This window comes from Calonectris borealis, chromosome 8, assembly GCF_964195595.1.
Source record: "Calonectris borealis chromosome 8, bCalBor7.hap1.2, whole genome shotgun sequence".
Lineage (NCBI taxonomy): Eukaryota > Metazoa > Chordata > Aves > Procellariiformes > Procellariidae > Calonectris > Calonectris borealis.
The window spans coordinates 28,654,967-28,682,104 of NC_134319.1; the positions used below are offsets into that span (position 1 = coordinate 28,654,967).

At 41.9% G+C, this 27,138-nt stretch overlaps 1 protein-coding gene and 1 long non-coding RNA gene across 3 annotated transcripts; one reads left to right on the forward strand and one right to left on the reverse strand.

Annotated features, from left to right (window-relative positions):
• Positions 1-614: 614 nt before the first annotated feature.
• Positions 615-27,136, forward strand: LOC142085069 (uncharacterized). The gene is made up of 6 exons (XR_012674550.1): positions 615-766; positions 11,865-11,949; positions 12,654-12,733; positions 13,674-13,829; positions 25,183-25,346; positions 26,338-27,136. It is a non-coding gene; the product is annotated as an uncharacterized LOC142085069 (long non-coding RNA).
• RGS18 (regulator of G protein signaling 18) lies at positions 965-10,958 on the reverse strand. 2 transcript variants are annotated; one of them, XM_075156580.1, is made up of 5 exons: positions 10,619-10,958; positions 9,840-9,941; positions 6,233-6,294; positions 5,001-5,167; positions 965-2,537 (listed from the first exon to the last, which is right to left on the reverse strand). In XM_075156580.1, exons 1-5 carry the CDS (start codon positions 10,735-10,737, stop codon positions 2,283-2,285), a joined length of 705 nt encoding a protein of 234 aa, XP_075012681.1. In that variant the 5' UTR covers positions 10,738-10,958; the 3' UTR covers positions 965-2,282. The 2 variants fall into 2 exon arrangements, with proteins under 2 accessions (XP_075012681.1, XP_075012680.1); XM_075156579.1 differs by having other exon boundaries at positions 6,233-6,297.
• Positions 27,137-27,138: the final 2 nt, after the last annotated feature.

The following is a 27,138-nucleotide window of genomic DNA, read 5'->3' on the forward strand; positions in this document are numbered from 1 at the left end:
TAAATATACATTTTTTTTTCATTTATTTCATCCATGGCAAGGGTAAAGGTGCGGATTCTCAGCTGGTATGAAGGAACATAATCACCCCAGGGGGAATCTAGCTGCAAATGTGTAGGTCTTATGCCTGTGTTGCAACAGACCCACTGTTAACGCTCAGGTGGGTCTGTTCTCTTTCTCTAACAAAGTTAGTAATACAAAACGTAGGAACATGCATATTTTAAATGTCTGAGAACTCTGGCATCCAGACATTGTTGGTGATATTAGAGATTCCCTCATCAGAAACAGGACCGTTTCTGGCAGAATTGATTCATGTTTAAGGGACAGACAGTCAAAGAGCAAGGGTAAATAATCTATCCAGAAAAATACACTGACTTCAGCAATGAAATTGGGTTAGAAAGTTGCCTTTCACTGCATTCACTCATTCATGTGACACCTGTGACAATGACAACAGGAGTGTAGACAGTTTGTAAAAAACGGAGGCTGCCAAGCCCCAAAGCTGCATTTGATATTGATAAAGAGACTGAAATACAATATCAGCACTGCTAAAAACATTTGATTTATTCCTGAATCACTGTGCCCAGGTTCTGACCGCTTACCTAGTTAGAAATAGCATGTGCCTGGAGTTTTGGGATCAAGAAAGGATAACGGAATAAACCAGCACGGATCATATGCCTCACAGTTACAGACGTGCTTCCTGTCCACCCCCAGGTAAAGCTACGAGCTTGGAGATGGTTGCCAGGTCACTGCCGCTCCGCAGCCTTTCCTGGTGAGTCTGGGTCTCTCTGCACAGTAACACTTTTGATTGAAGGGGTAAAGCTTACAGCTAGCGTTGAATTGTAAGTGAAGTGAAGTCTTCACGGTTTACTCATCGATGTACTAGTGATAAACTGAATCCTCACAACTTTTTAAGTAGATCACTTCAGATTTATTGAAAGTTAGTAAAGCAGACACGGAAACCCTCAGATCAAGCAGTTCATACATATCCTGAATTAGTAATGAACATAAAGTCCCATCCTCAGGAACTGCACCTCTTCACTTTGACCTCTCACAGAAAGGGGAAGAAAAGGGAGAAAGCTTAAATTCCATGCAAAGCGACTGAATATACAAGTCATAGTTACAACTAAATCCTGCAGTCACTTGCTAAACTGAACCAATGCTTAAGATTTTAAGAATTGCCCCATGCTTCAAGGTATGTCTGCATCAATTCTGAAAGAAAAGGACAAGATAACAGCATATACTGACTATGAAAAGGATATGCATGACTTCAATAGTAAAGAAATAAAAGGGAAGATTTGTCCTTCCTCCTCTACAACCATAGAGAGTATATTAATGACTGGTAGAACTGACGGTTATTCTACCTGAGTCCAAAAGCTGTTAATTTTCAGATTCTTTTTCAAAACAAAAGGCAGAAAAAATTTAGAACAAAGTTTAGTAACAAAGTTTAGTAACATTGGTATACCGTGAATATTTACAAATAAAAGTAGAATTTTTTTTTTATATATATATATATATACACACACACATACACATGACCTGATATTTAACGACACACATTGTGTTAAAATAGCGTTCTTGGCCCTTTGTTGCTGCTCATTTGGTTGGAAAAAATTAGAATACAAGTATTTGATGGCAAAGCTAATCTATACAGCGTAACATAAATACAGAGAACAGACACATGTAATAAGAAAACAGTATAAAATGTACCCCCGAAAATTAAATAGGTATTCTTATCTTGCTCTTAAAGTATGCAATAGCTAAATTTTAATTATGCAGTGGCTGTAGTTAAAAACTATGTAACTTTACATTATACCTAATAATGTTCCTATGTGTTTTGCAGTATGAGAAAATACCACAAATACTCTGTGCTTAGTGTAGGAAATATTGCAGAAACATAAATATGTGCAAAGGCTAGGTATATAGATTCTAACTGTGATGAAACTCTGTCCTAAATAATACAGACCCAGGATACATGGTGGATATTATTAAATGGCATCTTATACAACATTTTTATGCAGGAAACTCAAATTTTTCCTCCAAATACAATTACAGCTCTTGCTTGAGTTTAAAAAAAATACTGGATGAAAACTTTGCATGATATGTCTTGCCAATGTGTTGCCCACTTCTCTATAATAAATGAGATTAATCACCGGCTACAGATCTCTGACCTGGTATAAGTGCCTGTAACTTTGCTTTCCGCTCATTTACACCTGCTAAGGATTTGGATTTTAAAACACATACGAGTTACTGCAGTAGCTAGAATTTATGAAGGTTGAGTTTCACTGTTACCAAATGGTAAAATCTGGTCGTACACCCTGGAAATCATTGACAGTAAAAGACCGTGATCGTCTCCTAAGGGTGGGACGACTGGGATTTCTCCCCTTAACCAAATTTAAATAAGGATCAGATCTTAGGAAGCGTGGATAGCTGTCTTGCTCCATCAGCCTGTAGACTGTGTTTTGTGCTGCATCAAAGGTGGTGATGATGGGCTGTTCAATATTCTGACTTGTGACTTCTTTGGTTTGAAAGTCCAAGTTCACCTGGAGAATGAGGAAAAGTGTATTTCTTTAATGTACATTCATGCATTTCCTGTGTTATTATCCATAGCAATGATACTGTGCTTTGGTGAACATCTTTTCTGGTTAGAGGACCTTGAACCCCTGATATTAATCAAAGGATATTAATACCATAGAATTAGTTAGTATGTTCACGTTCAGTAATGGCTGTCAGAAAGTCTTTACAGATGTGTCATTGGTACAGTGGAAAACTGGTAAAACAGAAGATAAAGTTTGATGTTTGACTAAAAGTAACTTTCTAATAGGGATCTTCGTATAGTTGCAGCTTTGCAACACCAGACTAGCTCCCTCCATTCTCATCTAGGTTTCATGTAGAATTTTGTCTCATTAGACTATGTTAGTGAATATTTAAAATTTCTGGTTTCTGTGTAGAGTTTTGGTAGTAGGAAGGTGAGAAAACTCTAAAATATAAAAATTATTTGAAGGGGTTTCTGGAGGCTTTAGATGGGAAGAGCATATCAAAATGATCATTTATTCCATGTGCCGTTGCATCCATCCTGGGAAGATTTAATTGGTACGAGATTTTTATTAAAGTATCAGGCACTGATACAAGCATGCTATTTTGAAAAATAAGATAGAATATATACAAAAATTGTTGATCCACTCAGAAAGTATATAATATGCCTTTTTTTTTTCCTCACTGAGATACATCTGTCATCTCCATAAAGCTAGTTAAAACAAATAGTTTAGACCTAAGAACTGAAGGGCAATTAATGATGATAAAATAGTCCACTCATCAAACCTAAGATTTTATGATCCTATCAAACTGTACGCTCAGAAATTTGTGTGTAAAAGAGCTTTGCTGGACAAGTTGTTAGTCAGAGAGAAGATGCACGGTCTGAAATGAGATGCTGTTGGCTGGTCTCAGCTGCTCAGCTGAACCCAAGGAAGGAAGTCTCACCAAAGCCAATGGCTTAAGGTGAACAACAGCACCCACACTATGTGCACCAAATCAAAATTATGACAGATAAAGAAATCGTTACGTTACTGTTAGTCAAAGTACGACTTCTACACCCTGCCCCCTCCCTAGCTTTCCTCCTGCTCATCTTTTTGCTTAAGTCAATCTCAATAGCGTTGACCGTGTCAGCACTTGATGCCCTGCCGTAACTGCTCATAGCCTGATCAATTGGCAATGACATGTTCTACCTCAAACAAGTCAGGAGGGGTCTTTTTATGTAAGGTCCACCCCAACGACATGCAGCAGGGAAAGAAAAAAAAAGGGACGTAAGTCTTTGAAAGCGGACATTTCCTAGGAAAAGCAGATCTGAATCTTAAATATAATCTATGGGAATTACAGGTGGAAATCGCACCATTTTGCAATCCTTCTCTTAAAATGAGAATTACACCTTTTTCACCCTTGTAACAGGGAAGTAGCAGTTACTGTTTAACTTTTGCTAGTCTGACAAATAAAAAAAAGAGAATACAGGGGAAAGGAGCATTGGGAAGTTACGTATTTGATCTGCTCAAACTTGACTGAATTACAGGAAATTTTAAGTCCAAAAGACCTATTGAAGAGGGTGATTGTGGTTTCAGTGACAGTTCATCATCTCTCAACCTGTTCATCTCCTTCCCAGAGCAGGCAAAAAATACTCCTTTTGCTCATTTATGAATCCTTTATAACACGCTTCAGTAACATGAAGAAATTGGAAATATGAAAACTTTTTGCACTATTATAGTAATATAAAAAGGCCTTAGTGTTGGTGAGGCTTTATTTTTGTGTATGTGCTGACAGCAACATATGTATGAGCATATTTTTGTGTATGTGCTGACAGCAACATAACACAAACATGCAATTAGAGCTGGGGAGCAGAAAGGGGGGAAGAGTCAATCAAGAAAAGTCCCTGCTTAAAACATAATTATTATTTTTAAGGATATGTTTAATTTAATAGATTTTTCTGTTCTCTTTTAGTCTTTTGGCATATTTAAAAGAAAACTTCTGAATCTTGGTTATGTAATAATTTAATAGATAATTACTGGTTTAAGAGAAATTGAGAATAAATCTGGAGGTAGCTTTAAATAAAGACAGATAATACTTTTTCACAAATGCTAACTGATATGTCTCATTGCAGCTTTAACATTTAACATCACTATTTTTTCTTAAATATACCCTGTATATGTATTTATAATCTGGCTTTACATACCACTACGAATCTCTGATTCCTGTGATATAATATTTAAACTCATGCTCTACACTTAGAAGAGTAACATAGAGGGGGTATTGAAAGGAGTATGGAGGACAGTGAGAAGAATAATCTATGCAGTTGCTTCCAGATTTCCTTCCAGAGCTTTGACACTTAAGCCTTCTTACGTCAGTGACTTCATGATTAACTGGTGCCCCTGCTTCTGGGCATGCACTTCTTAAAAGCAGATTTCATCGGATGCAGTTGTGTAAAATACTGTGTACAACGAAGAACGTTTTTACTGTACCTCTTTTGGAGCATCTTTCTGTATGAATGTTTCATAAATGGTCTTAGCTTTTGGCAAAAGTTCATGTGCAGTTTTGCTTTTCTTGTAATCCTCGCAAGCTATCCAGAACTCGATGTTCTCCTCACTGAACTCAGTTTTCAGAAACTTCGTAAAGGCATCCAATCCAGCTACAGAAGGGAATGTTGAATTGCATTAAAAAAATATATCCTTATCAGACAGTTACTCTTTCACACAGTCAGGTGCAAGGTAACAAAACAGGTTGTGCTCCCTTTGAATTACATCACATTATAGATAATTATTTTAAAATACATAAAGGTTTTAAAATAAGTGCAGTTCTTTCATTATGATCCTGAGTTCTGTAACTCCCATTACAGAATTCTCAGCATCTGTAAAAATCCACTACCAAGATCTCATGAATTTAGAAATGGAAGCAATCAAAACATGTGGATGTATGTGGAAGTGATGGACTTTGTTTCGGGTGAATATCAATTTAGGCTAACCGAAACGCTATTTGAATCTTTGCTCACAAGTAGGTTGTTCTCCAGTAACAATTTAAAATGAATGGCTTTTAGCATCTTTACGATTTGCTTTATCCTATTGTTGTTATACTGAATATACTGTCTTTCCCAAATACGCTTAATCTGTGGAAGTAATGCAATCGTATCGATGTCAACTGTTCAACACACAGATCTGAAAAGTGTCCAGCACTGTAGCTGGATCATACGTGTGTTCTTCCAAAATGGAAGGAGGGACATATGTGCATTTGATAATTATGTAAGCAACAGGCCCTTTCAAATGATGCCCAGTTTTGTTCCTATCACTGTTTTGGAAACAAACTGTACCAGAAGTGACAAAGTCTTTTCTTAAGTACACAGAACATGTTTTCATTTTTAAGGTTTAGTCTTGCAGTCAGGAATATTTGAGCAATGTTCAAATGAAATTCTACTGTTTATTGAAGGAACTCCTTGCTGTCTGTTATATTCCTTTGTTCAACAAAATATGAAATACAGAAGGGAATGTTCTGTCCATTCAACTATTTTCAGTAGTTGACAGCATGCTATAGCCTAAGCACATGAGGAGAGCAGATACACATGCTGCTATAAATGACCCATCATACCAGTTTAGGTAACTGGCAGGTCTATTTAAGTGCAAAACTGGATTTTATAATTTTCCATCATTTTCCATCGATTTTCCATCCTAGCAGTCTGCACAGAGAGCAAAAAACTACTAACCTTTCTCAGAAAGCAGTTTGTCAAAAGATTCTCCCCATTTCACTGCTTCTTCAGGAGACACACTGCTTAAGAAACATAAAGTGGTTTTGAAGAATTGTGCATATTGTGTATTTATGAAACTGGTGTAACATGTTATCTGTTACCATTATTGCTCAGGACTGTTTCACAAAGCCTTTGATGAGATCACGTTACTGAAGGAGCTCATTCTCAGGGACTTCAGAAGCATTTGGTTTAATTTTTTTCTGACATTTCTCCTGCAGAGTTGTACTTTTTTCCCTTTAAAAAAACATCAGAGCAGAGATTTTTCTTTTTGGTGTTTGCGTTGCGCTGCTCATCTTTAAGGGAATTGAGATCATGCAGTGTGGTAAAACTCATAAGGGAACCAGGTCAGTCACCTATTTAAACTTAAAACGTACTCTTGCAGAGATGTGGTTTTGAATGCATTCGGTCTGAGGCTGTGTTACCACAGTCTACTTTTAATGAAATACAGGAAATTCTATAGCCTGAAGACAAAGTTGTAGCAACATGGTTTAAGTCATAGTCTTATAGGGTAATAGCACATGTAGCCTGGTTTGTTTACCACAAACATATTTCAAATGTCATGTTATTCTGAGACACTGTGCTTTGTTTATAAAACTCCACATATTCTTCATGAAATATGTCAAATTGCACATATTTTACTTGGATTTCAAATATACTGCCCTAGAGGATAATGCAGAAAGGCAAAAAGAACACCCTACTTCATTCACACAAACACAATTTTGGAGAAACCCTTCTTTGGTTTTGTATAGATTAACCCTGAACGCACACCTGGACAGTACTTTGATTTTTAATAGACCAGAACTGGAGTAAGCCCGGAGGTGAACTGTATCATGCTAGGACTAGGACTTAAGTTCCAAGCCTGAAGGTGAAGTCAATTTATATCAGGTGCTTTATGAATATTGATATTTAGAACCATCTTCATTCAAGGGCAAAGCACAGTACACTGAAAGTATCAATAAGCAACTTGTCCAGGGTTAGTGGTTTAGAACAACTTCTTATGGACTGAACACTTCTTGAATATGATTCCCCCTTCCTCGCGCAGGCTTGCTGTTCTGTTGCCTGATTCATGTAGTTTGGGTTCCCTTGGCAAAAACTGTAGGCACGGGAAGTTTAGATGAAAGGAAATTCCAATCACTTTGGGAAGGAATGATCTTGCTTTTGCACAAAAATAAAAGGAGGATTTTTATTTATTTATTTTAATAGGTGTCACATGTCTCCTAGCTGAAGTCATTGCTTATAGGAATGACATTTTTAACTAAGGAGAGACAAACAGTTCTTGAGAGGTACAAATGGCGGGGGGACTGAAATTCAAGAAATGAGCATAGGCCAGTAAAGCAGGGGGATTCTGGAGTCAGGGAAAATAAGACCTCACTCCCTTAGAGTTTTTTAGTTATGAGAAGTACAAAAAGTACAGTTCTCTGAACTGTGTGGACTTGTAAGTCTGGGAACAGTGGGTTCCTATAGCTACAGAAATTAATTTGGTCATAGTGAAAGATCAACCCTAATGACTTCAGACAACATACGCAGTCCACAACTGCACGGAATGCTGGAGAGGTTCTTTGCTGGGTTTGGAAACTCCTAGTGTGAATTTCTGGTTTTCTTTCAGAAACTGCATCAACCCAGTAGCCTCACAGATCTCCAAGACCTGGGAGCAGCAATGAGTTGCTGCAATAATAGACAGAAACCAAGATTTGTTCAGCTTTGCCATTTTCTAAAGATGAGAAGAAACTAATTAACAGGTCACAGGCATTTCCACTGTCATCACACTCTCCATCTGCAGTGTTTCATTAAATTCTCTTTCTACTTATGTTAGTCAGTATCTCTGTGTGAAGAATGGAAATCATAAAAACTAAGTAAATCACTTAATAGATCTCAAACTATTATCTCACTTTATCACTTGAAAAACAGTAATTTTCTTTTTTTTTTCATTTTTGCCAAAAATAATCTAGATCTCTCTCTCTCGCTAATCTATATAGAGAGAAACATCAGCAAAAATCTACCAGTTTCTCTTCTATACAACAAGAACAGCAGAATCCCTGTTAGTCAGGCACCTGGCTGAGAGTAACATGGTAAAAGACAGTTGGCTGAGTGAGGAAGTGATAGTCTGTTAAAAGGGGGAAATTCTTCAGAGAATTATTTATTTCTGTTGTATCTGCCTCTGAAAGTGCCTTTTCACAGATTATAAAAATGCATTGATGGCTGTGTACTTTGTACGAAATTCCCAGGCGTAATCAGCCACCCAATACTGTCTGCATACAGGTGGCATGGAGGCTGTGCTTTCTCTTTTTAGATGTAATCTTAGCATGTTTTTTCATGTCTGGAACTGAGAAACTGAAAAAGGGTGTTCTCAGCACTGTTTTACCGTTGTTCATCATTGCAATATCTTGTATTTCTGAGTGAACTGTAAAACCACTGAATTAAGGCTTCTGCTAGCAGTAAAACAAGAAAGAAAGAGAGAGAAAAAAAGAAAGTAATTAAACTCCCCACGAGCATGGACTGGAAAGTCTTCCACATCATGAGTACATGCCATCATTTGAATGGCCATGATATTTGGACATGTGAGCAACAAACATTGCCTAATCATCCAGATCCATAGGTGCAAGTGTTTAGATACCCACTTCTTGGCCACTTTTTCACGGGTTCTAGAGAGCGAGTTTGAGCCTTTATGCAATTTCTACCATGTGTTCACAATTAGTAAGGGCTTGTAGAAGCAGTTCTGGTCAAAGCAGGCATCTTGGTCCCAAAGACAGTAACTGCTTAAACAAGGTTCATTAAACTTAACACGACAAAAGAGCATGGAAAGGACTGAAGTGTTCTGAAGCAATCTGTGACAGAAAGAAAGGGGCAGCAATTTTTTTAGGCCATGGAGTTGCAGTACTTAATGCATTGCTTCTTTTCAGTCAAGACCTACAAATATAATTCTTAATATATCAGTGAGATCTTGGTACCCCATTGAATTCAGGAATTAAACTCTTATTGAAGTCAACAAAACCAAGATTTTACCCTGCATCTTTATAAGAAATAGTATAACAGGGACAATATTACAACAGTGTTTAAACATCAGTATCTGAATTTTGGAGACAAGAGCGTTCAAACAATTGCTGCAATTATTGAGGAACTATGCATTCAGTATTTGAGAAGCATCTGGCATTTGTACATCACAGAACTCTTTGGCAAACCTGCTTTCCAAGGAGCTGTATGATTTCCCTGTAAGCTGTCATTTGTCAGCTACGTTTCCGAGTTGATGCTTGCTCAATTATAGTCAGTGGACTAATAAAAATGCTGTTGGCATGAGTAAAGGTTTAAAAGTATTTGCAAGTGTATGGGGACCAGTCTACACTTAGTGGTGTGAAAACACTAGTGGTGAGTTACCTTGATGCATACCAGATAATTCTATAGTATTTGTATGCTTGGGTTAGATTGCTAACTTTCAAATTAAATAGATCTTGAAAGCATTATTCTCTGCCAAGTCTGAATGCACACACAGAAATGTAGGAAACGTTCTGAGTCACACAGGCACCTTCTGAAAGGAATCCCCATCAACTCAGTCTGTTATAATGCTTACCTTGCTGCTTTTGTCAAGTTTCCAGGTTTACCAAGACGATCACCTTCCTGGAATTCAGATTTCTGCAGGAGAAGGCTCAGCCTATTTCTCTTCTGCTTAGCTCTACAACAGAATTAGTGTAGCTTTTCAAGAAACCTTGTTGAAAGTTGGTTTTTTTTCACTGAAACATTTCTTTTGACTAGTATCTCTAATTCTGCATCATAGATCCCCCTATGTTCACTTACAGTAATGTTGATGTTACTTCTCCTACATATATTATTCACATTAATGACTTCTTTATTTCTAGCTTAGTGCAAATTTACATATGAAGCACTGGCAAAGAGAAATGGAAATCTTTTCATTTTCAGTATCTTTTTCATTTATTTTAAAGATGAGGGGGTGAAACATTACATTAGAGAACATAAACAGTGGGCTCAGCATCTTCTACTTTTAATATTTTGCAAAGAAAAAGGAAGTATTGCTTCCTGTCATTTGAACTTTTTAAAAAGAAACTTTCCCGGATTACATTCAGGCTTTAAAGAAGCATTTCTCAGAACTTCTTGAAACCTCCCTTTCCTATTTTCTTAGTTTATTTGATTTGTTTCTTGTTCTTAAAAAGTATTTCCACGATGAATTAATATTTTATGTATGCAATTCCTAGGATTGCAGTTCATGAGTTTTCACACATATAAGTCAAAAATAAAACAATCTGTGCCCTAAATTCATACCCACAAGCTATGTTAGAAGAATCCTCTATGTAAACAGAACTCTCAGAGTGTCAGCATGACCTTAAAACTTACCCCGGCTTGCTTGCTTTATGTGGCTCTTCTTTAATTGTTGACTTCATGACTTTGTAATAGGATTTATCCTTTGAAGCAGAAATGTTTAGCTGGGGGAATAAAAGAAGTGGGTTCTCCATCTTCCTCTAAAAAAGCTTCCCAGTTTCAGAAAATGTTTCTCGTACTTCCTCACAGGAGTTGCATCTGGGTAAGTGACGTGCTCAGGAGGCTCGCACAGGCGGCAGCGGGCTGGGTTGCCCCCAGTTGGCTGTTGAGCAGTTTCCAGAGCAGGTAGTGGGAAGATGGAGGTTCCCCACCTTCACTGCCACTGCAGCTGCACGTACATGGGACTTTAAGTAGAGTTCTGGTTTTACAGTCGTCATTTAGGGAAGTGAGATTGCAACTTTGCAAAATGGCCGTTGACCATCCAGACAAACACAGCTATCAGCAGAGAGCAACGCCTGGGTTTCTGCTGGTGGAACTTGGTATTTTACTAGACTTAGGATGACGCCATCATTTTCCCCCAAACACCTGTGAGAAGTGTACAGTAGTTTCTTTAAAATGAACTTTAATGAGAATAATTTTGCATAAAATAACATACAACACTGTCTTAAGCTCTTAGAAGAACTTCTAACAGACCTTAAACTGCCTTCTGCAGCCTCAGGTGCCATATGCTGGACACAAAATCAGCTCCATCTTCAGTATGCTAACTTGAAACTCGGGGTTTCTCAGAGTCTCCTGCAAGAGCCGGGTGAAGCTGTGGTTGATCAGATACTTTGGAAGCGGAGATTTTAATTTTTGCACCATTTTTCAGAAATTATGAGCACCTACTTCTAATTTCAAGTTTGTCCACTTAAAGCTCCTCCTTTATCTTTTATATCTGTGGCTTTATTTTCATTTACAATCTCCCAGCCAGCATAAAAAGTCTTTAGTTCAGCACAAAAATTTGTGATTTTTTTTTTTATCTTGACAGTAAATAATCAAAAATTTCTCATTTCAGTTTGCATAATGTAAAAATGTATTAATTTTTTTAGGCTGATCAGCACAAATTACCTCTTCACATACAAGCTTGATGTCAATTAAGTTTCTCATTCTTAAGTACAATTTGTGTGGGAGATGTCAGAGGAACAATACATCCACCAAAGAAAGCTCTTCAGTGTTAGCTGAATGTGGGGCTGGAAAAGATTAAAATTATGCAGTAGTTAATTGATTAAGAATTAAATACTCCTACTTTTTTTAATGCCAAAGTCTCGTTTTGATTATTCAGGTAAGATACCGGGCCTTGAGGAGAAGACATGACCTCATCACCTTCCCACAATTTTGTCCAGTTCTGCACAATTACTGCAACACAGGTAAGTTCCAGTGAGAGTCCCACCATGGTCTTTTCCTTGTGGTTTGCAGAGCTGAGGAGGACAGGAGGTACTAATATTCAAAACTAAAAAAAAAACTCTGCTGAGACTCCAAATTCCTGAAACATAACAAAAAAGATGTTATCTATTGTGATTTTTTTTAAAGTGAGAAAAAATGAAAGACGACTCATGTGTATTACATGTGTGATACAAATTTTTAAATCAGACTGAATGGGAAATATTCAGTGCAAAACTGCCTTTCGTGACCCAAAGACCTTTAAGAAGCAGGGTTATGGTTTTAAACTGCATTTGCAGTTTCAGAGTAGGCTTATATATCACATCCTGCTTATTTTAAACTGGTTTTAACCACAGCTGTCTTTAATAATATATATTCTGCCTTTTACCAATAAGTAAATATAGAATGCATGATTTTATTTCACTTTTCTGCAACAGTGGTAGTCACATGAGCTTTTTTTTTTACCTATTATGTGTATATAATACTGTCTGTGTTCATCTACCATAATTTTATTACCTTTATTATGGTGATTTCAGTTCCTGAAAAATGTTGTTAATTGTAGCCTCAATAGTTCATATAAGCTGATTTAAGAAAGATTTGTAGCACGAAACGTCACTCAGAAGTGAATTATGGTGGCCTTGCCACTATACCATGTAACTTATAGATGGAAATGACCCGTTATGTCTTTCAGCACCCACCAACGATGGGCTCTCCCCAACGCACGTCTGAATGGCTTGTCCAGTCCACACTTAAATGACTCTAAAGCAACAGGTGTTACGTCTTAGATGCTTGAAATATTACTGCACTGTACTGTGACAAGAGCATCAGTCTGGAATGCAGCAGTGCGCTGTGCATCTCCTGAGAAGTCATTTGGAAAGTTTCGGGGGGTTTTTTTGGGAGGAAGGGAATAATTACAAACAATATCTTTTTTTTGCCGCCCTTCTACTTTTTTTTTTCCATTAATAGAAAGCTAATATTAAATCCAGGCTCTGAAGTAGCCAAATTGCATCAAAGTCAGTCTGTGTTTTGTCAACGCTGGTGCTGCTGCTAATAAGTATTTCTGTTTTGCACTGCAGGCTACAGTAGTTAACAGCAACAGCATTAATGATCCTATAAATATCCTATAAATGCTTCTGGGCCGTTTTGTATACTGCAAGATGATGATACAGGAAAATAAATAAGTTATTTTAAGCCAGAAAAAACTGACCCAGAATATTATGTTGATGGCATGACCACAGATCTAGAAAGCTCTAAAGAAATTTCGGATGAGAACCAAATGTCCTGATTCCCAGCCATTTCTCTAACCACTGAAACATATTCGCAAATCTTTTGGGAAGGAGACTAGTGATTTTTAAGGCCTCAAATCAAGATCATCTCTGCAAAATGAGAGCAATATTGACTTAATGATTTATTACTTGAAGAAAAGAATAAATATGTTTTTCAGGAGCTTTCATAGTTAGATGACTAGAATATGTATTTTCAAAACAATCTTTATGTGACAAAACAGCAAAACTGAAGAGATCACAAAGTGCAGGAAGTTCCTTGAGGTGATCTCCTGATCTCTTTGGGCCTGTTCTTCAGTTAAGAAGTGTCTGCACTGGCTTCTGTTAGTGTTTGATAAGGTCCTATCACAGGACACAATATTGACTGATACCATTAGCAATAAGGACATTGTATTATACACTGAATACGTCATATTTCTTTTTTAAAGGTAAGCATTGAAAGATTCAGGCTTTCAATTCAGCTGAATAGCAGTGAAGCCCTGATTGAGCGGTTCAGCTCAGCACAAAGAACTGGCGCACAATGAGTTCTCCTTTGTTAGTGATCCTGCCGCATCTCTCTCCAAGCTGTTTTTGTTACTCGCCAGGTAAGTGTAAACTTTGCCTCCTTCACGTCCATGCTCACGTTCTAGCACTGCCAGGGCTCCTCCCACAGCCGAGCTCCACCATTGTGCTTATTCAAATCCAATTTTACCAGTATGGCTTTTGTGGGGTTATGTTTGTTTTAGTTTCTGCTGACGGGAAGCGATATTCATCTTTGTGGGAAGAAAAAAAAAGCAACAGTCTCTTTACTGTCCTGTGAAGAATAAGCATGGAAAGAAACTTCACTGAAGAGCATAGGCTGTAAAGATGTACTTCCATATTACTCTTTTTCCTGTAAAGGGTTTTGAAGAGTTGAAAATTAAAATTACATGTTTTGAATGGATTTGGCTTTAATAAATAAATCTGCTCTGCAGTAACTTCTTAACAATTTATCACTCCTCAATATTTATGTTGTTTATTCCTTACTGGAAACCGTAATTGGACCTACACTTTAATAATTATATGATCCAACATATGGTTGTTTTGTTTATCTTCAGATAAAAAACCATTTTCGCTTCACGAAGCAGTACCAAAAGGAAAATAGTTTTATTGTAAATCTCAAGTAGAGGAGCTTGCAGTCTGCTACTTCAGTGAATTTCTTTAGTGGTGCATTTAGAAGATTCATCCTAGGGGAGGAACTTGGTGTGTGGGATACTTCAGAGTCAGTGGAAAAGAAGCATTGTAACGCCTACAGATATTTCACATTATAAAACCCTCTTTTGTTGTTGCTGTTTAAAGGGAAGGAAACAAAATTGCATTGCTTCAGATATGGATCACTGACAGCAGGAACATAATGCTTGGCATTCGGGGTCTGTAGGTCCTATCAGCCAGGGATCTGAAAAGAATCTTGTAAGGCATCCATGACAAAAACTCAAGCTTGTTGCAGGCTTGGGAATCTCTGTAGTTTCTGCAGAACTTCTGCTGTGGAAAATGTTTACATCTGTGCTAAACTAAATTCATTTACTTAGTCTTTTGAAAGGTCAAAATAAGAAAGTGAGTCTGCAGAGTTCTCAGCTGTATTCATTTCCTGCCTGCCCCATGGTTACATGGCCAGCATCTCTGATTAGTTCTATTTACATATTACATACATCACTGTCACAATTAATCTACAGGAAGCCGGTTTCTCAGTTGAACCACTCACTGTTTACAACTAGCTCTCCACAAGTGTATAGCAGTGACATCAGTGCTCATTAGACAATTGCATTTTAATGACCAGCTTCCGGAAGTGCTCACCTAGGACACTCACACGCATTTTAAAATGTGTTTTTTTAGCGTGGTATTCACAGGAAATGTGGAAGGCAGGAATGTACTCTAAATCCTGCCCAAAATATCTTACTGGAGTTATGCTCTACTGAATTTATTTCCGTCTTACAGAAACCCAGAAGGATTCCTCACATGACAACCTGCTTTTTTTCCAAAAGAAAGATTTCATCAATCCATGCTTATAGTGCAAGCAACAGCAAGTATTGGGCTGAACATTTTTTGTTCCTTCTGTGAAAGGTGTGGGAGAACAGAATGGAGAGACTATCGCTTAGTCATGCAAAGAGGGCTGTGACTCCTGGTCCGCTGAATATTAGCTGTAAGATCAACTTCCCTACAGCAGACAAGGGAACAAAATGTGTTTCACATCAGAACTGAGTCTGCTATCACTGAACTACTGTGTGGTTTAAGGAGAGCCCTCATGTTGGATGTCAGGCATGCCCTCCCTCTGCTTTTCCAGTCAGATGATTCGGGAATATCTCAGGGATGCTGCAGCACTGGTTGAACTACTAGGGCAGGCATTGTCAAACCTCCATAATGCACAACTAGGGAAGCTGTAAGGAGCATTTTGTATTAAAAAGGCAGCTCTGCAGGGAAAAGGGCTACCGCAGGGCTGGGAGAGCACTCAAACAGGTTTTGAAGGCCATACCTAAGTATTTATGATGAAATTAGGCAGGATCTAAGAGCTTAGGTTCTATTGTAAAGCCGCCCTTGATGGCTGCAGTGTTGCATCACGTGCTCCCTCGGTATAATATGGCACTGATACAGATATACCTAATTCTGCCTATTTAAAGCACAACTAAGATTTCTGCAATAATACTTTCTTCAGCTTATATGTTATTATGTTTTATTCATTGTTACTTATTCCTAATAATGCATCGTTCTGATGTCCTGATTTAGCTGATGTAAATAGTCCTAGGGGTTACAAAGTAGTATGGTGGATTGCTCATCAGAGCAGTAAAAAACTTGGTACCATAAAATTGAAAAATTAGTCTCTCAATCCTCACTAAATATATAAATATATATGTATATCAATATATATCAATATATTAAATTATCTTCAAAGTCTGTCAAAAGAAGACAGCATCTGAAGATTTTAAAGCTACCAGTTACTTTGATTTTTCTCTTCAGTAATTACCCAAAGAAGTTCACCACTAAAATTAGATGTAACTTAATAATAATGCCAGGTCAAATTTGAATGAGCATGAAATCTTCAGAATGACTGAAAAATCTTCCAGGAAGGTTTGATTATTTTTTGAGGATCGAGAAAAGCTGTATTCTAGAATATAAGTTGGGGCAGTTTTATTTCCTAGATGATAAAAGTTTTGCAGTAGTAGTTTCCTCTTCCTCCTCCCAATCTGTTACAAATCTTCTCTTATGAGGAGGCTGGCTTCAAGGCAGGGACACTCATTGTCAGTGTTCACCAGCCAGTCATAGTCTCTTCTCTTCTTAGCTAGTACAAGAATTTCCAACAAAAGTCTTCAGTTATCAAGCATCAGGGTAACATCGGCTTTCCCAAAACTGCCATCCAATTTCTTCTTCAGATTTGCAAGAACCCTCAAGAAAAGCTTGCTGGTTACCTCACACAGCAATATGCAGAGGGCTGTAAATCTTAGTTAGCCTTCAGAAAAGCTTCAGGCAGAGTAGAGAGAAAGCTCTGCTCTAGTAAAATACTTATGCATATGTTTAATTTCAGTCATGCAAGAAATCTTATCTGATGAATTTGCTGTGTTGGATTGGAGACTGTGATCTGGCCAACATCTGAGACATTTTGGGACACAGCAGATGTGAGCAGCAACATAAGAAAGAATTGAACCCACTCTTCATTCTGGACTCTAGGCAGCAGTATGGATTTTATGGATTCCTCACTGTCGCCCTTGCCGTCATGTTTGTGACAAAAGACCTTGCATTTGGGCACTATCCATTTCTCGAATGTTTCTGGCTTTTAGCCCGAGTCATGACGTGCTTCATTATTACGGTTTTGATTTGACACAGTCCTTAACTTTTGCAGATGTTGACCTTGGCGACCTCTGGTTTTCACACCAGCATCTAAACCTGATTCTTATCAGGTCCAATCTGCTGCTCCTGACTTTCTTGTCTGAGTTTCTCTGTCACAGCTAGAATAACTGGAATCACAAAAATAAGTTTTGCAAAGCTTGCCAAAAAAAATTCCTCAAAACGGAGGAAATGTGGTATTTGCACTTTCAGTACACAACCAGGAAGCAAGCCATTCTAGTCTCTCTGTTGAGTAAGAATAGGTGATCATTTATCAGGTTACACTGTCAATTTGATAAACATAAAACTTGTAATAATTTGGATATTGCTGTGGTCACCAAAACTAATACAAATGTTGCATTTCATCTGTTGCCAATCCGCCTAGATTGCATAAGGATAGAAACTGTTAGTCTGAAATGTGTCCTTGTGGCATGAATGAAATAATTTCCATTCCAATTCACAGTGACCACAAGTCATTCGTTGTAGTTCCTAGGGAAGGTCTCCAGACTGCTTCGCTTAATCCACAAGCACCTTTCAAATCCTAACTTTAGAGATTGTCACTGAGGTTAAGACAGACTTCTCTTTTTCCCCAGAATGGTCTCCAAGATTAAAATCTTTGCTTTCTGATGACCAAATTACATCCCAATCCTGACACTGTTGATGTATCTTCCCCAGAGGATGGAAGGTGACAAGAGCCGTACGGGCGCCCAGGTCTTCCAGTGCCAAAATATGGCACCTCAGGTGATGGGGCTGGCAGTGCAGTGCCCATGGCTGTCCCGGTGCTCCCCTCTATTGGAAAAATTCTGACATGTCCTTTGTCTTTTCTTTCAAAAAAGGGGACACAAACAGCCCTGCTTGGAAATCAGCGTCGCAGGTGTTTTCCAGTCAAATCCAAGAGAGCTGTGTGCGAGAGCCGCGCGCATCCCTCTGCTGCTGGCTCCGTCCTTCCTTCCCACCTAACGCTGGGGTTTGTCTGACGCGGCCCAGCTGAGGGGGGCTTGCTTTGGCTTGGGTCAGTTTGGAGTAGCAATATACAGCGCAATGCATTTTTAAGGACTAAAAAAAGATCAGTAAAACAGTCTGATCTTTTGCAAGCATTGTGCCTCCTAGGCAAAAGCGGTGAAAGCAGCTAGTTGGGGTTTTTCCCAGGAAACACAGCGCCTGGGCTCGCCAGGCCGTTTCCAGTGCGGGGCACAGGCTGAGGCACAGGCTGGGGCACAGGCTGAGGCACAGGCTGAGGCACAGGCTGAGGCACGGCGACGGCGTCAGCTCCCCGCCGGGCCCCCCGAGGGGCAGAGCCTCAGCCTGCGCCACAGCAGTGGGGCCGCCGGGTGTCATTCAGGAGCACGACACACGGAGTGGCTTGGGCTGCGGGGTCACGTTTGCTGCGGGGAACGGCGGTGAAAGCTCTGCCGGGCGGAAAAACGCCGCCAACGAGGCTCCATCTCGGCCACGACATGGCGGCCCGGGCGGCTCTGCCCCCCCGTGAGGGCCCCAGGACTACACCTCCCGGCATCCCTCTGGGCAGGGCCCGCCGACCGGAGCTGCCGGTCCCGCCCCGGCCGGCCCCGGCAGCGCGGAAGCGCCCAGAGAGGCCGCGCCCGGCGGGGGGCGTCGGCCGTCGGCGGTATCTGCCGGCCCGGCTCCTGCCGCAGGCCGGGGCCGCTTGCGAAGCCGTCGCCATCTGTGGTTCAGCAGACGGCAGCGCTCTGCCTCCGGCCTTACCCGGCTCTCGTCTTCCTTACGTGGGCAGAGAGAGCAGCGGGCAGCGGCGGGGCACGGGCTGAGGAGGTGCCACCTGGGGGTGGCGAGGCCGTGGATCGCCTCAGAGTTATAAAAACAGCGTTCTGGCCACTGGGTGTCCTGCAGCGAGCGGGTGATGGAAAGCCCTGCTCCATCGGTTGTTGCTGCCTGTAAACAGCTGCCCTGGGTTGGGCTAGCTGTGACCAAAGGCAGGCAAGCTGGGCTTCCTGGCTCTGCTTATCCTACTTCTTTTACTTACCTCCTTTTCTTTATCAGGCTGTATTTCTTTTCTGGAGGTAATTTAGTCACATCCTGTCCTGTTTGCCCCCGAGGTTTAGAGCTCTCCCTGCGAGCAGGGCCAGACCTGCAGCCATCAGAACGACTAGCTTGCCAGAGTTGAATACAGCCAGGCCACCCTGGGGCCAAGGGGGATCCACCCTGTGTGTCCATGATACACCCCTAGCAGACCCCTGTTGTGTCTCCTGGTGGGACAGCCGAGTGGCCTACATGAGTGCACAGGCCCTGTGTTGACTCTTGCTCTGGGTTCGGGTTCGAGCTTACAGCCCATATTCCCTGATGATCTACCTTGTGAGCTATGGGAGAGCTCATATGTGAGCCAGGCCTCTCTGGTACCTTCAGTTGTGCTATCTGGTTCACACCGAGTCGCCCCAGACACATGCCACCATGTGAACTTCCTTGTCAGCCGCCTGTGGGGGGCAGAAGAGTTGGCCCCCTTGACTCTGCAAACTCAGACCATCAACCCTCAGCTTAAAGATCATCTGTATCAGAGAACCCCTCTGTGCCTGCTGAGAATGACCAGGATGCTCTTACCACCTGCTCAACCTGTACATTGTCGCTTCTGATGGATCTCTGGTATCTAGAGCTGGGCGATCATGCACCGGTTTCCTGGTCACCCTCTTCCAATGACAGCCCCATCAATAAGAAATCCCTGTTTGTACTGAGGACACACACCCTGTTTATTTCTGTTTCTGCTACTTTCGTGGCAGGGCTGTGCAGATGTGGCAAAAGACACAACTGCTGTCTTGACGTTTGCACCTGGGGTCATTATCTAGTAACTGAGTGCGTGCAGGATCCTGCATAATCTCAGCTGCAAAAAAAACGGTGGACTGTGAGATGAGGTCCTTTTCTGGCTTCTGAAGAATCATTTGTCACTGCTTTGCCTCTGTGCTTGCCATGCTGTATTCATTTAACAGGAGTGACTGTGATGGTTATCTGAGCAGAGCTGAAAACAGGAAACCCAGCAAGCCCTTGGGGCAGAGCCAGAGCAGACACTTCAAAGTAAAACCCCCGGCTTGAGCCTACGACAGGTGAGGGAAAGCCTCTTGCGCACAGGTGAGCCTCTTTGAAGTCTCACTGAGGCTCCTGCAAAACGTGCTTCTTTTCAGGTGACTTCTTTATCTGCACTTTCTGCTTGTCATCACTTGAGGGCAGTTAAGCTCATGTCAGGTCTTGCTCTAGCTAAGTGTGATTTGATCAAATTTTAGCTGTAAATTGATACAAAACCCAGTACAAGCAAGGAAAAACTCATGGCTTTGGGGCTGGCTGTGCCCAGACTGTGCCAGGGAAGCTGCAGTTTGTTGATCACCATCTTCCTAGGTGGGATAGGATACTCCCCCTTTACTTGAATAGTGCCTGCTTCAGCAGACCAGCTGGGGCATCCTAAGATCACAAGTACTAGATGTGAGACTGTCCTATGGTATTTCTTGTCGCAGTCTGACCTATGCAGGACTCAAACTCTCGGACAGAAGTTGCTGGCAAACAATGTTAGTCACATGAAAAAAATGGTTGTCCGGTGACCAATGTTCAGCCCTCGGTGTTTAATTGCAGCTGAATGCCATAGTGATAACAGGAGGCTGAGTAAGTCCAGCCAAAGTTAGTTTCTTGAAGAGGATGGAAATTTCTTATCTCTCATCCCCACTAGGAGTGACTCAGTGGCTTTGTATGGACACTGTGTTGGACATATGTGGACACACAAGAAACGAGTACCAGAGCTCCTAAGATGGAGGGACGCAGGGTCAAGGAGAGAAGGCCAAGGTGCGTGTAGAGCAGTGAGCCTTCAAATCACAAGGGTATGGTGAAAATGAACCTGAACAAAAGTGATGCTCAGTGGTGTCTATCTACCCCACAACAGGCAGCCAGCTGACTGTTGCCTCCTTGCTGTCCTTCCGGCAGGGGTGGTAGTCCCTGTGCCATGCCTTCCCCTTCCTTAGGAGACATTGGATTTTTTCTCCTGAGATTTTTCTCTCCCTGCATTAGCAGCTGTGAGTTTTGGGAATACAGGTGTGTGATGGATGTGCACAGCTCCTGTTCCTGGCCTTAGAGGTCAACATTGTGAAAAAGTGTAAGGTGAAATGGTCCATTGCCATCTGAACTGACACTGAAAGAATGAGCAATATTGCTGTGCCCTTGCAAAGCTCTGAGTAGGCTAATTAGCCAGGATAATGGCATAGCTAATTGGACATGGCTGGGTGTGGTGCTGGTACAAATGTTTTGCTGGTATGTGCGGAGAGGAAGCCTTCTTGATCAAAGTTAAACTACTTGTAGGTCCTCTCTAACATGCCTGGTTGAGATTTCCTTTTGGTGGGACCAGATGCCACCTGATCCATAGAAAGGATACAAGACATCAAAGCTGTCCTTGCTTTGTGTGAGTGTTGGACCAGGTGGGTCCTGACTCCCTTCCAGCCTCAGTTACTCTGTGATTCTGAACTCACCAAAGGACTCAAGAGTCTCCCCCAACACAAACAAGCCAGAAAATTGTCCCCAGTGAACCAGAAAATTGTAGAGCAATGAACAGCACAAACCTCATTGGTCTTTGGCTCAATCTAGCATAGCAACTGAGGGAGTTGTACCTTGGACTCCCCACCAGTTTGCTCCGGGACGCACTTTCTAGGGGCTGCAGTTCCCTGGTATGAGAGGGAATGTACATGGCTCTGCCTGGACCAGATGCTACAGCTGCTGCTACTGTCTGAGTAATCAGAGGTGCGTGTTTCGGGGAGCAGCTGTTGAACAGAAATCATGGAGGGTCATTTAGTGAAAGCAGAATCAAAATATAAAGCGTTCACCAAAGCAGATGTTTTGCCGCTGGCCAGGCTGTGCTGTGCACACCAGCAGTGGGCAGTCAAAGTCTATTCTAGTGTCCACCCAATGTCCAACCTGCACGGAGGGTGGGAGGCTGGAGAGGTGTCCCCAGCAGCCAGGGGAAGGCAGTTTTGCCTTGTGTTAGAAGCTAGGTTTCCCCTTGGTCTTAGCACTGCCCTGGAAACTAGCACCCTTAGTGGAGTCTGCAGGCCAGATAGGAGCTGGGAAGAAGTTCAATATAAGGAAGAAGGTAAAGCAGCTTTGACTTGTTTTCTGAGACAGATGAGATCCTTTCTTCCCTCCATGTCACAATCCTGGGCTCTTGTATTTTTCATGCTTCATTACAAGTGTTTGTAATTATATGAGTGGCTTCAGAGGCCAATTAAGCCTTCATTTGAAGGCTGCTCTGGATGCTGGAAGCCCTCCATTAGCCTGGGCTTCTGCCAGGGAAAAACACTACATTGTCTTTAACAACTGCACCAGCTCCTATCTGCTTAATGTTGATTTTCCTATTAAGTTCAGCTAATACTTTTCTAATTGTGTGAGCTGGGCCTGAAGCCAGGCTGGGTGGCTTTTGCCAGCTGCTTCCTAGGCTGAATCAGAGATGAGCAAACCCCTCACAAACACTTCACTGTGCACATGTTCGGTCACATCTAAACAGCGGCTGTTCTCCCCAAAACTAACTCAGGCTTTTATTTGTGCCCCCTGTGTTGCTTCCCAAGGCAAGCCCTGCACAGTCAGGAGATGTGGATGCCAGAGGGCATACTCACCAGAGCACTAGGGGCTTGGCATTGCATGCAGCTTACCCCATGAGGTACCAGAAAGGACACCGTGGAAATCAGAGGCCAGCCCACATCTCTGCTTGTGGATAAGCCACGGACCGTGGGTCCTTTGAAGCAGATAATACAGTACCAACTGCCCAGGATGGAATATTTACAAATAGAGGGACTTGTTATATCCACAGGTCTGGGCATTCACAGGCCGTCGAAGGGAAGACACTGACACCACGGTAGAGTAGGAGATCTCAGCCACTGCACTCAGGCAGAGTGCTCAGGGATGCCATTTGTGCGCTGCGGATGTGTTACTCACGAGGGGGTGGTATGACAAACCTGCTGGACCAGGCACTTGTCACTCTGGTTGAGGCAGCAGTGTGATGTGGACCACCACTGTCTAACTGGAGAGGTACCACCTGGCTGCAGGCTGGGCATCTGTGTCCAGGAGCTGGTTCCGGAAGCCTTAAGGAAAGATGGGATTTTTTCTTTTGGGATCAAGTGTAGAGGCAACGTCCAAACAAAATGTGCATTGTATCATACTGGCAGAAGAAAGGTTGGCCATTCTCTGAGACTTTTGGTGAGAAATAGAAGCCATTATCAGCAGATGACTGACAGCCATTGCTGGAGGAGACCCATGGCCTACACATTAAAAGTGTGTCCTTTTCCAGCCTTTTCTCTCACGATCTGGTTCAAAAATACATGTGATAAATGAAATTTAAGCAAATGTGTAGCTGAGTAGGAATGAACCTAAGCACATATGATTTTATTTAATAATTGGATTGCATATTCTTTAATTAAAAATGGCCAAGCAATTAAATAATTCAATAAAAAAGCTTATTTCATTTTAATTTGCTCTGAGTAATGGCTATACCTTCAAATTAAAATATCAATAGGATAGAAAGCACTAGTTTTGAATTTTTCATTTTAGAAACACTACTCTATTTTAACTTTAAAACCCTTGCAGCTCTAATACAATTATTACGCACTAGTCAAGTTTTAATGCCTTATTACATCCTAACACTAACAAATGCAAAAGAAATTCACCTTGTCTCTCAGCAGCTTGTGTCTGGAGCTGATTTGTTTCTAAGTGCAGCAGCTCCTTGCTTCAAGCTCCTCACAAACGTGGCACTGGGCATCTCTGCAGCCCGTCACTTCACAGGGAGCCTGGGTCAAGCCTGGGCCAGTGCTGCGTGACAGCACCCGCTGCTGGCCAGGGCCCCTGCGGGACAGCAGGCCATCAGAACTTACTGATGGCCACAGGACCACCTGTGTTCGCTGCACATGCTTGGACAGCGTAGATCATCAGGTCTCATCTCACAGACATTTTGGAGAATTTGTTTTCCAAGAGTTTATTCATCTACTAAGACAGAATTAAGAAAAGGAGAGAGAGTGATGAAAATTTAAGTGTTTATGATAGGAAATATGATCTGGTAGCAAAAATCATCATATTTTCTTGAGCATAAAAAATAAAAATAAAACTTAAAAAATGGCCGCATGACAGTTCAAAAGCTTATTCGTCTTGGAATTTCTGGCAACAAAGTGTGTTTCCTGCTTAAGGTGTTTGAAACACAGAGAGAAAAGTTTAGGGAGCTTGAAATTCACTGCAACAGAGCACTGAAAATCCAAACAAGTCATTATTGTAGATGGTTTCCTGGTAGCATAAAGAAGCAAGAAGGAGCCAGGGCTATTTCAGAGCAAAGTTGAAAACACTAATTGACTTTTACTCACTGGGAAAGAAGATGTAGCATGATAAATGGCTTTGTGGTTTGAATCATTAGAGACTGAGGAGAGAGTTGCTGGCTAATGGGACTCAACTGGGCAGAAACGGCTGTGTTAGGGTTGCTGGAGCAATTTGCAAGATGTGCTCGTAGAGCACAGGAGGAGTCAGCAGGACCACGGCTGACACCGCATGGCCAGGCAGAAAGCAAGGCGGTAGAGGGATGAGGCTGGGAAGTATCAGAGAGGAACTGGGTGGCACCTAATGGTTGCCTTCCTCTCTGGGATGAGCAGTGCTGTGCAGTTGCCCCAGCTCTTCCTGGGGAGGTCAAAGATGGCTCTACCCATCTGAGGAGCAGGCTCAGAGGGCAGATGTGGTGTCAGAGCCCTGAGGGCACTAATAGGCCTTAGTTGCCCAAGCAGCCTCACCTGGGCACCCACCCACACCCTCTGCTCATGGACCAGGAGCTCTATTTAAACGCAGGCCTTGGGCCCCAGTCCTCTTTTGAGCTATGTTGTAGGTAGATCTATCTCCAACCCTGTCTTCTGCTGCTCCTGATAGGGCTCCCTAAATGTCCCCTGCCCTGATCCATCCTAGGGCTATGGATGGACTATTAGTTGGTCCCTGTGCAGCCTGCCCTGCTCAGGTGCTGTGGGATGGTGCCCCTCAATGAGGGCACAGCCTATGCTGGGATCATCCTCAGCTCCTGGCTTGTCCCCCCTTATGGAACATCTCCACTCCTGCTGCTTCCTAACACAGCATGTTTTGCAGTGGGTCCTCCTGAGAAGGTAGCTGGAAGTCTGATGAGCTGCAGAGGGGTCACCAGACAAGCCCTAGGAGGGAGGAGCTGCTCTTCTGTCTTGTGGCCTGTCTTCTGGAGGAGAGATGCCTTCTAGCTACAGCAGTCGAACACGTTTATTTGTTGAAATAATAAGGTATGAGTCCAATGCTCCTTATTTCATATCATACGCATCAGGGTTTGTTCTAGCTACTGGAAGAAGTGAGCTCAGAAATAATCCAAGGGTCAATTTTCTAACATTAGACTGGAATTGTCTTTATTTACTTTTACAAACTTGGCCAAGGCTCAAGGCACTCTAATGTTATGTATTCTTCAGTAAACACAATTAACTGGAAACTCAGAAACACTGATATCATCTTTTCCCTTGGGACTGGTCACTGTGAGCTGCTTTCTCCAGCCAGAAAATCAACTTCCTTTTCCCCAGGGTTGCAGAGTAGGTGGAAATCCATTTGGTTTGATGATGCAGCCAGGCTTGGCTTACTGCAGTGGTCAAAGGGTAGCAAAGCCTGCTAAGAGTGGGAGGGTCTGGATTGCGAAGGGCAGCTGCTCTTCCCGTGTTGAAGACAGGTTGTACAGAACCGGTGGGTCCCTGCTATTCAACAGCAGTTCTGTGTTTGTCTCTGAGGCAGCCGGGTGGGATTGTTAGCAGCAGGACATACTGTGCACCCAACATTTAACCAAAAACCTTACATGTGGGTATCAAAGCTGAAGTTAGACTCCTGTTTTATCACCTCCTCAATAAACTCTTGCTGAGGGAATGCAGAAAGGCCATCTTAGAGCCTCACCAAGGTCCAAGGCAGAGGCAAATAAACTACATTTGTAGTAGGAGCTTTTCTAAGTGGTGTTATAAGCCCTTCCCCAGGTGATCCAGTCTAGTATTTCATGATCTTACAGCTGGAAAAATCTTGTCTGCTGTCTAATCTAATCTTTACTTGCTGTAATTCAGGACAAACATTTCTTGTCCTTAACCAGCATGGACACACTGAACAGTTTACCATCTTTCTCTCTGTAACTGCAGCCTTTTATGGATGTGACATTTAGGTACTTCATGTGTCGTTACCCTGCGTCCCTTTGATCTGCTCGCTTCTAGATTGAACAAACTCTTATTCTTCCATCTTGCCTTATAGGTCTGTGATCTGGACTCTCTACAGTTGGTCTACAGCCTTCTTGAAGAGCAATACCCATCTTCCAACCTCTTATTGAATGTCTGAATGAGGCAGAGTGTATTGATTATCCCACATAAACACGTGTAAAAGATTTGTAGCAGAAATACTAAGGTTGAAGTGAAGTCTGAATTGAAATGTGTGTGTAAACAACGGGGGAAAAACAACAGAATGAGGATTAAAAGTGACCTGTGCTGATAATGTAGAGCATTGCTCCCAGAACCAGGTTCCTAGGATGCCATTCCTGGTTGTAAAACTGAAGAATGTGTTTATGGCACTACCTGCGCTCTGGTAAGGTCACAGCACAGACAAGTCATCAGCAGAAGACCCCACATCCTGCTCAGAAAATGGCATTGAGGTTGTAGCAATTCACATACCATTGCTTTTCCTGACAGGCCACCAGGAACACAAACATGTCCAGACTGAGAGAAGCCAGATAATTCTCAAATCTGAAAAGTTTAGCCCATGCTGTTGTTAGCAAGAAGGGCACTGTGTACAGCTTCAAGCTGGCATACCTGGTTTTCTGCACCTCCTACATCTTGCCCTGCCCTCAGCAACCTTTCCCTTCCATTCCTCCAGCAACACAGGCTGCCCCAGCCTTTGCTGTTCTCCTGTCTGTACTTCCAGGTCTTTTGTTCTTTGGTCTCTGTTGCTCCTCCCGTGCAGTCTGTCATCGTTCTTGTTGGTCTTGCAAACCTTTCATTCTGCTGCTGCATCCCACCTCTCTCTCTTTTTCTCCCCGGCTGTCACAAGTTCACAGCTATC

Coding starts and splice junctions, on each gene's coding strand:
- RGS18 (XM_075156579.1), bottom strand. CDS start 10,737: ATGGAGAACCCACTTCTTTTATTCCCCCAGCTAAACATTTCTGCTTCA. Junction 5,168..6,232: donor CAAACTGCTTTCTGAGAAAG/GTTAGTAGTTTT, acceptor TCCCTTCTGTAG/CTGGATTGGATGCCTTTACG. Junction 2,538..5,000: donor AGAAAGATGCTCCAAAAGAG/GTACAGTAAAAA, acceptor CTCATTCTCCAG/GTGAACTTGGACTTTCAAAC.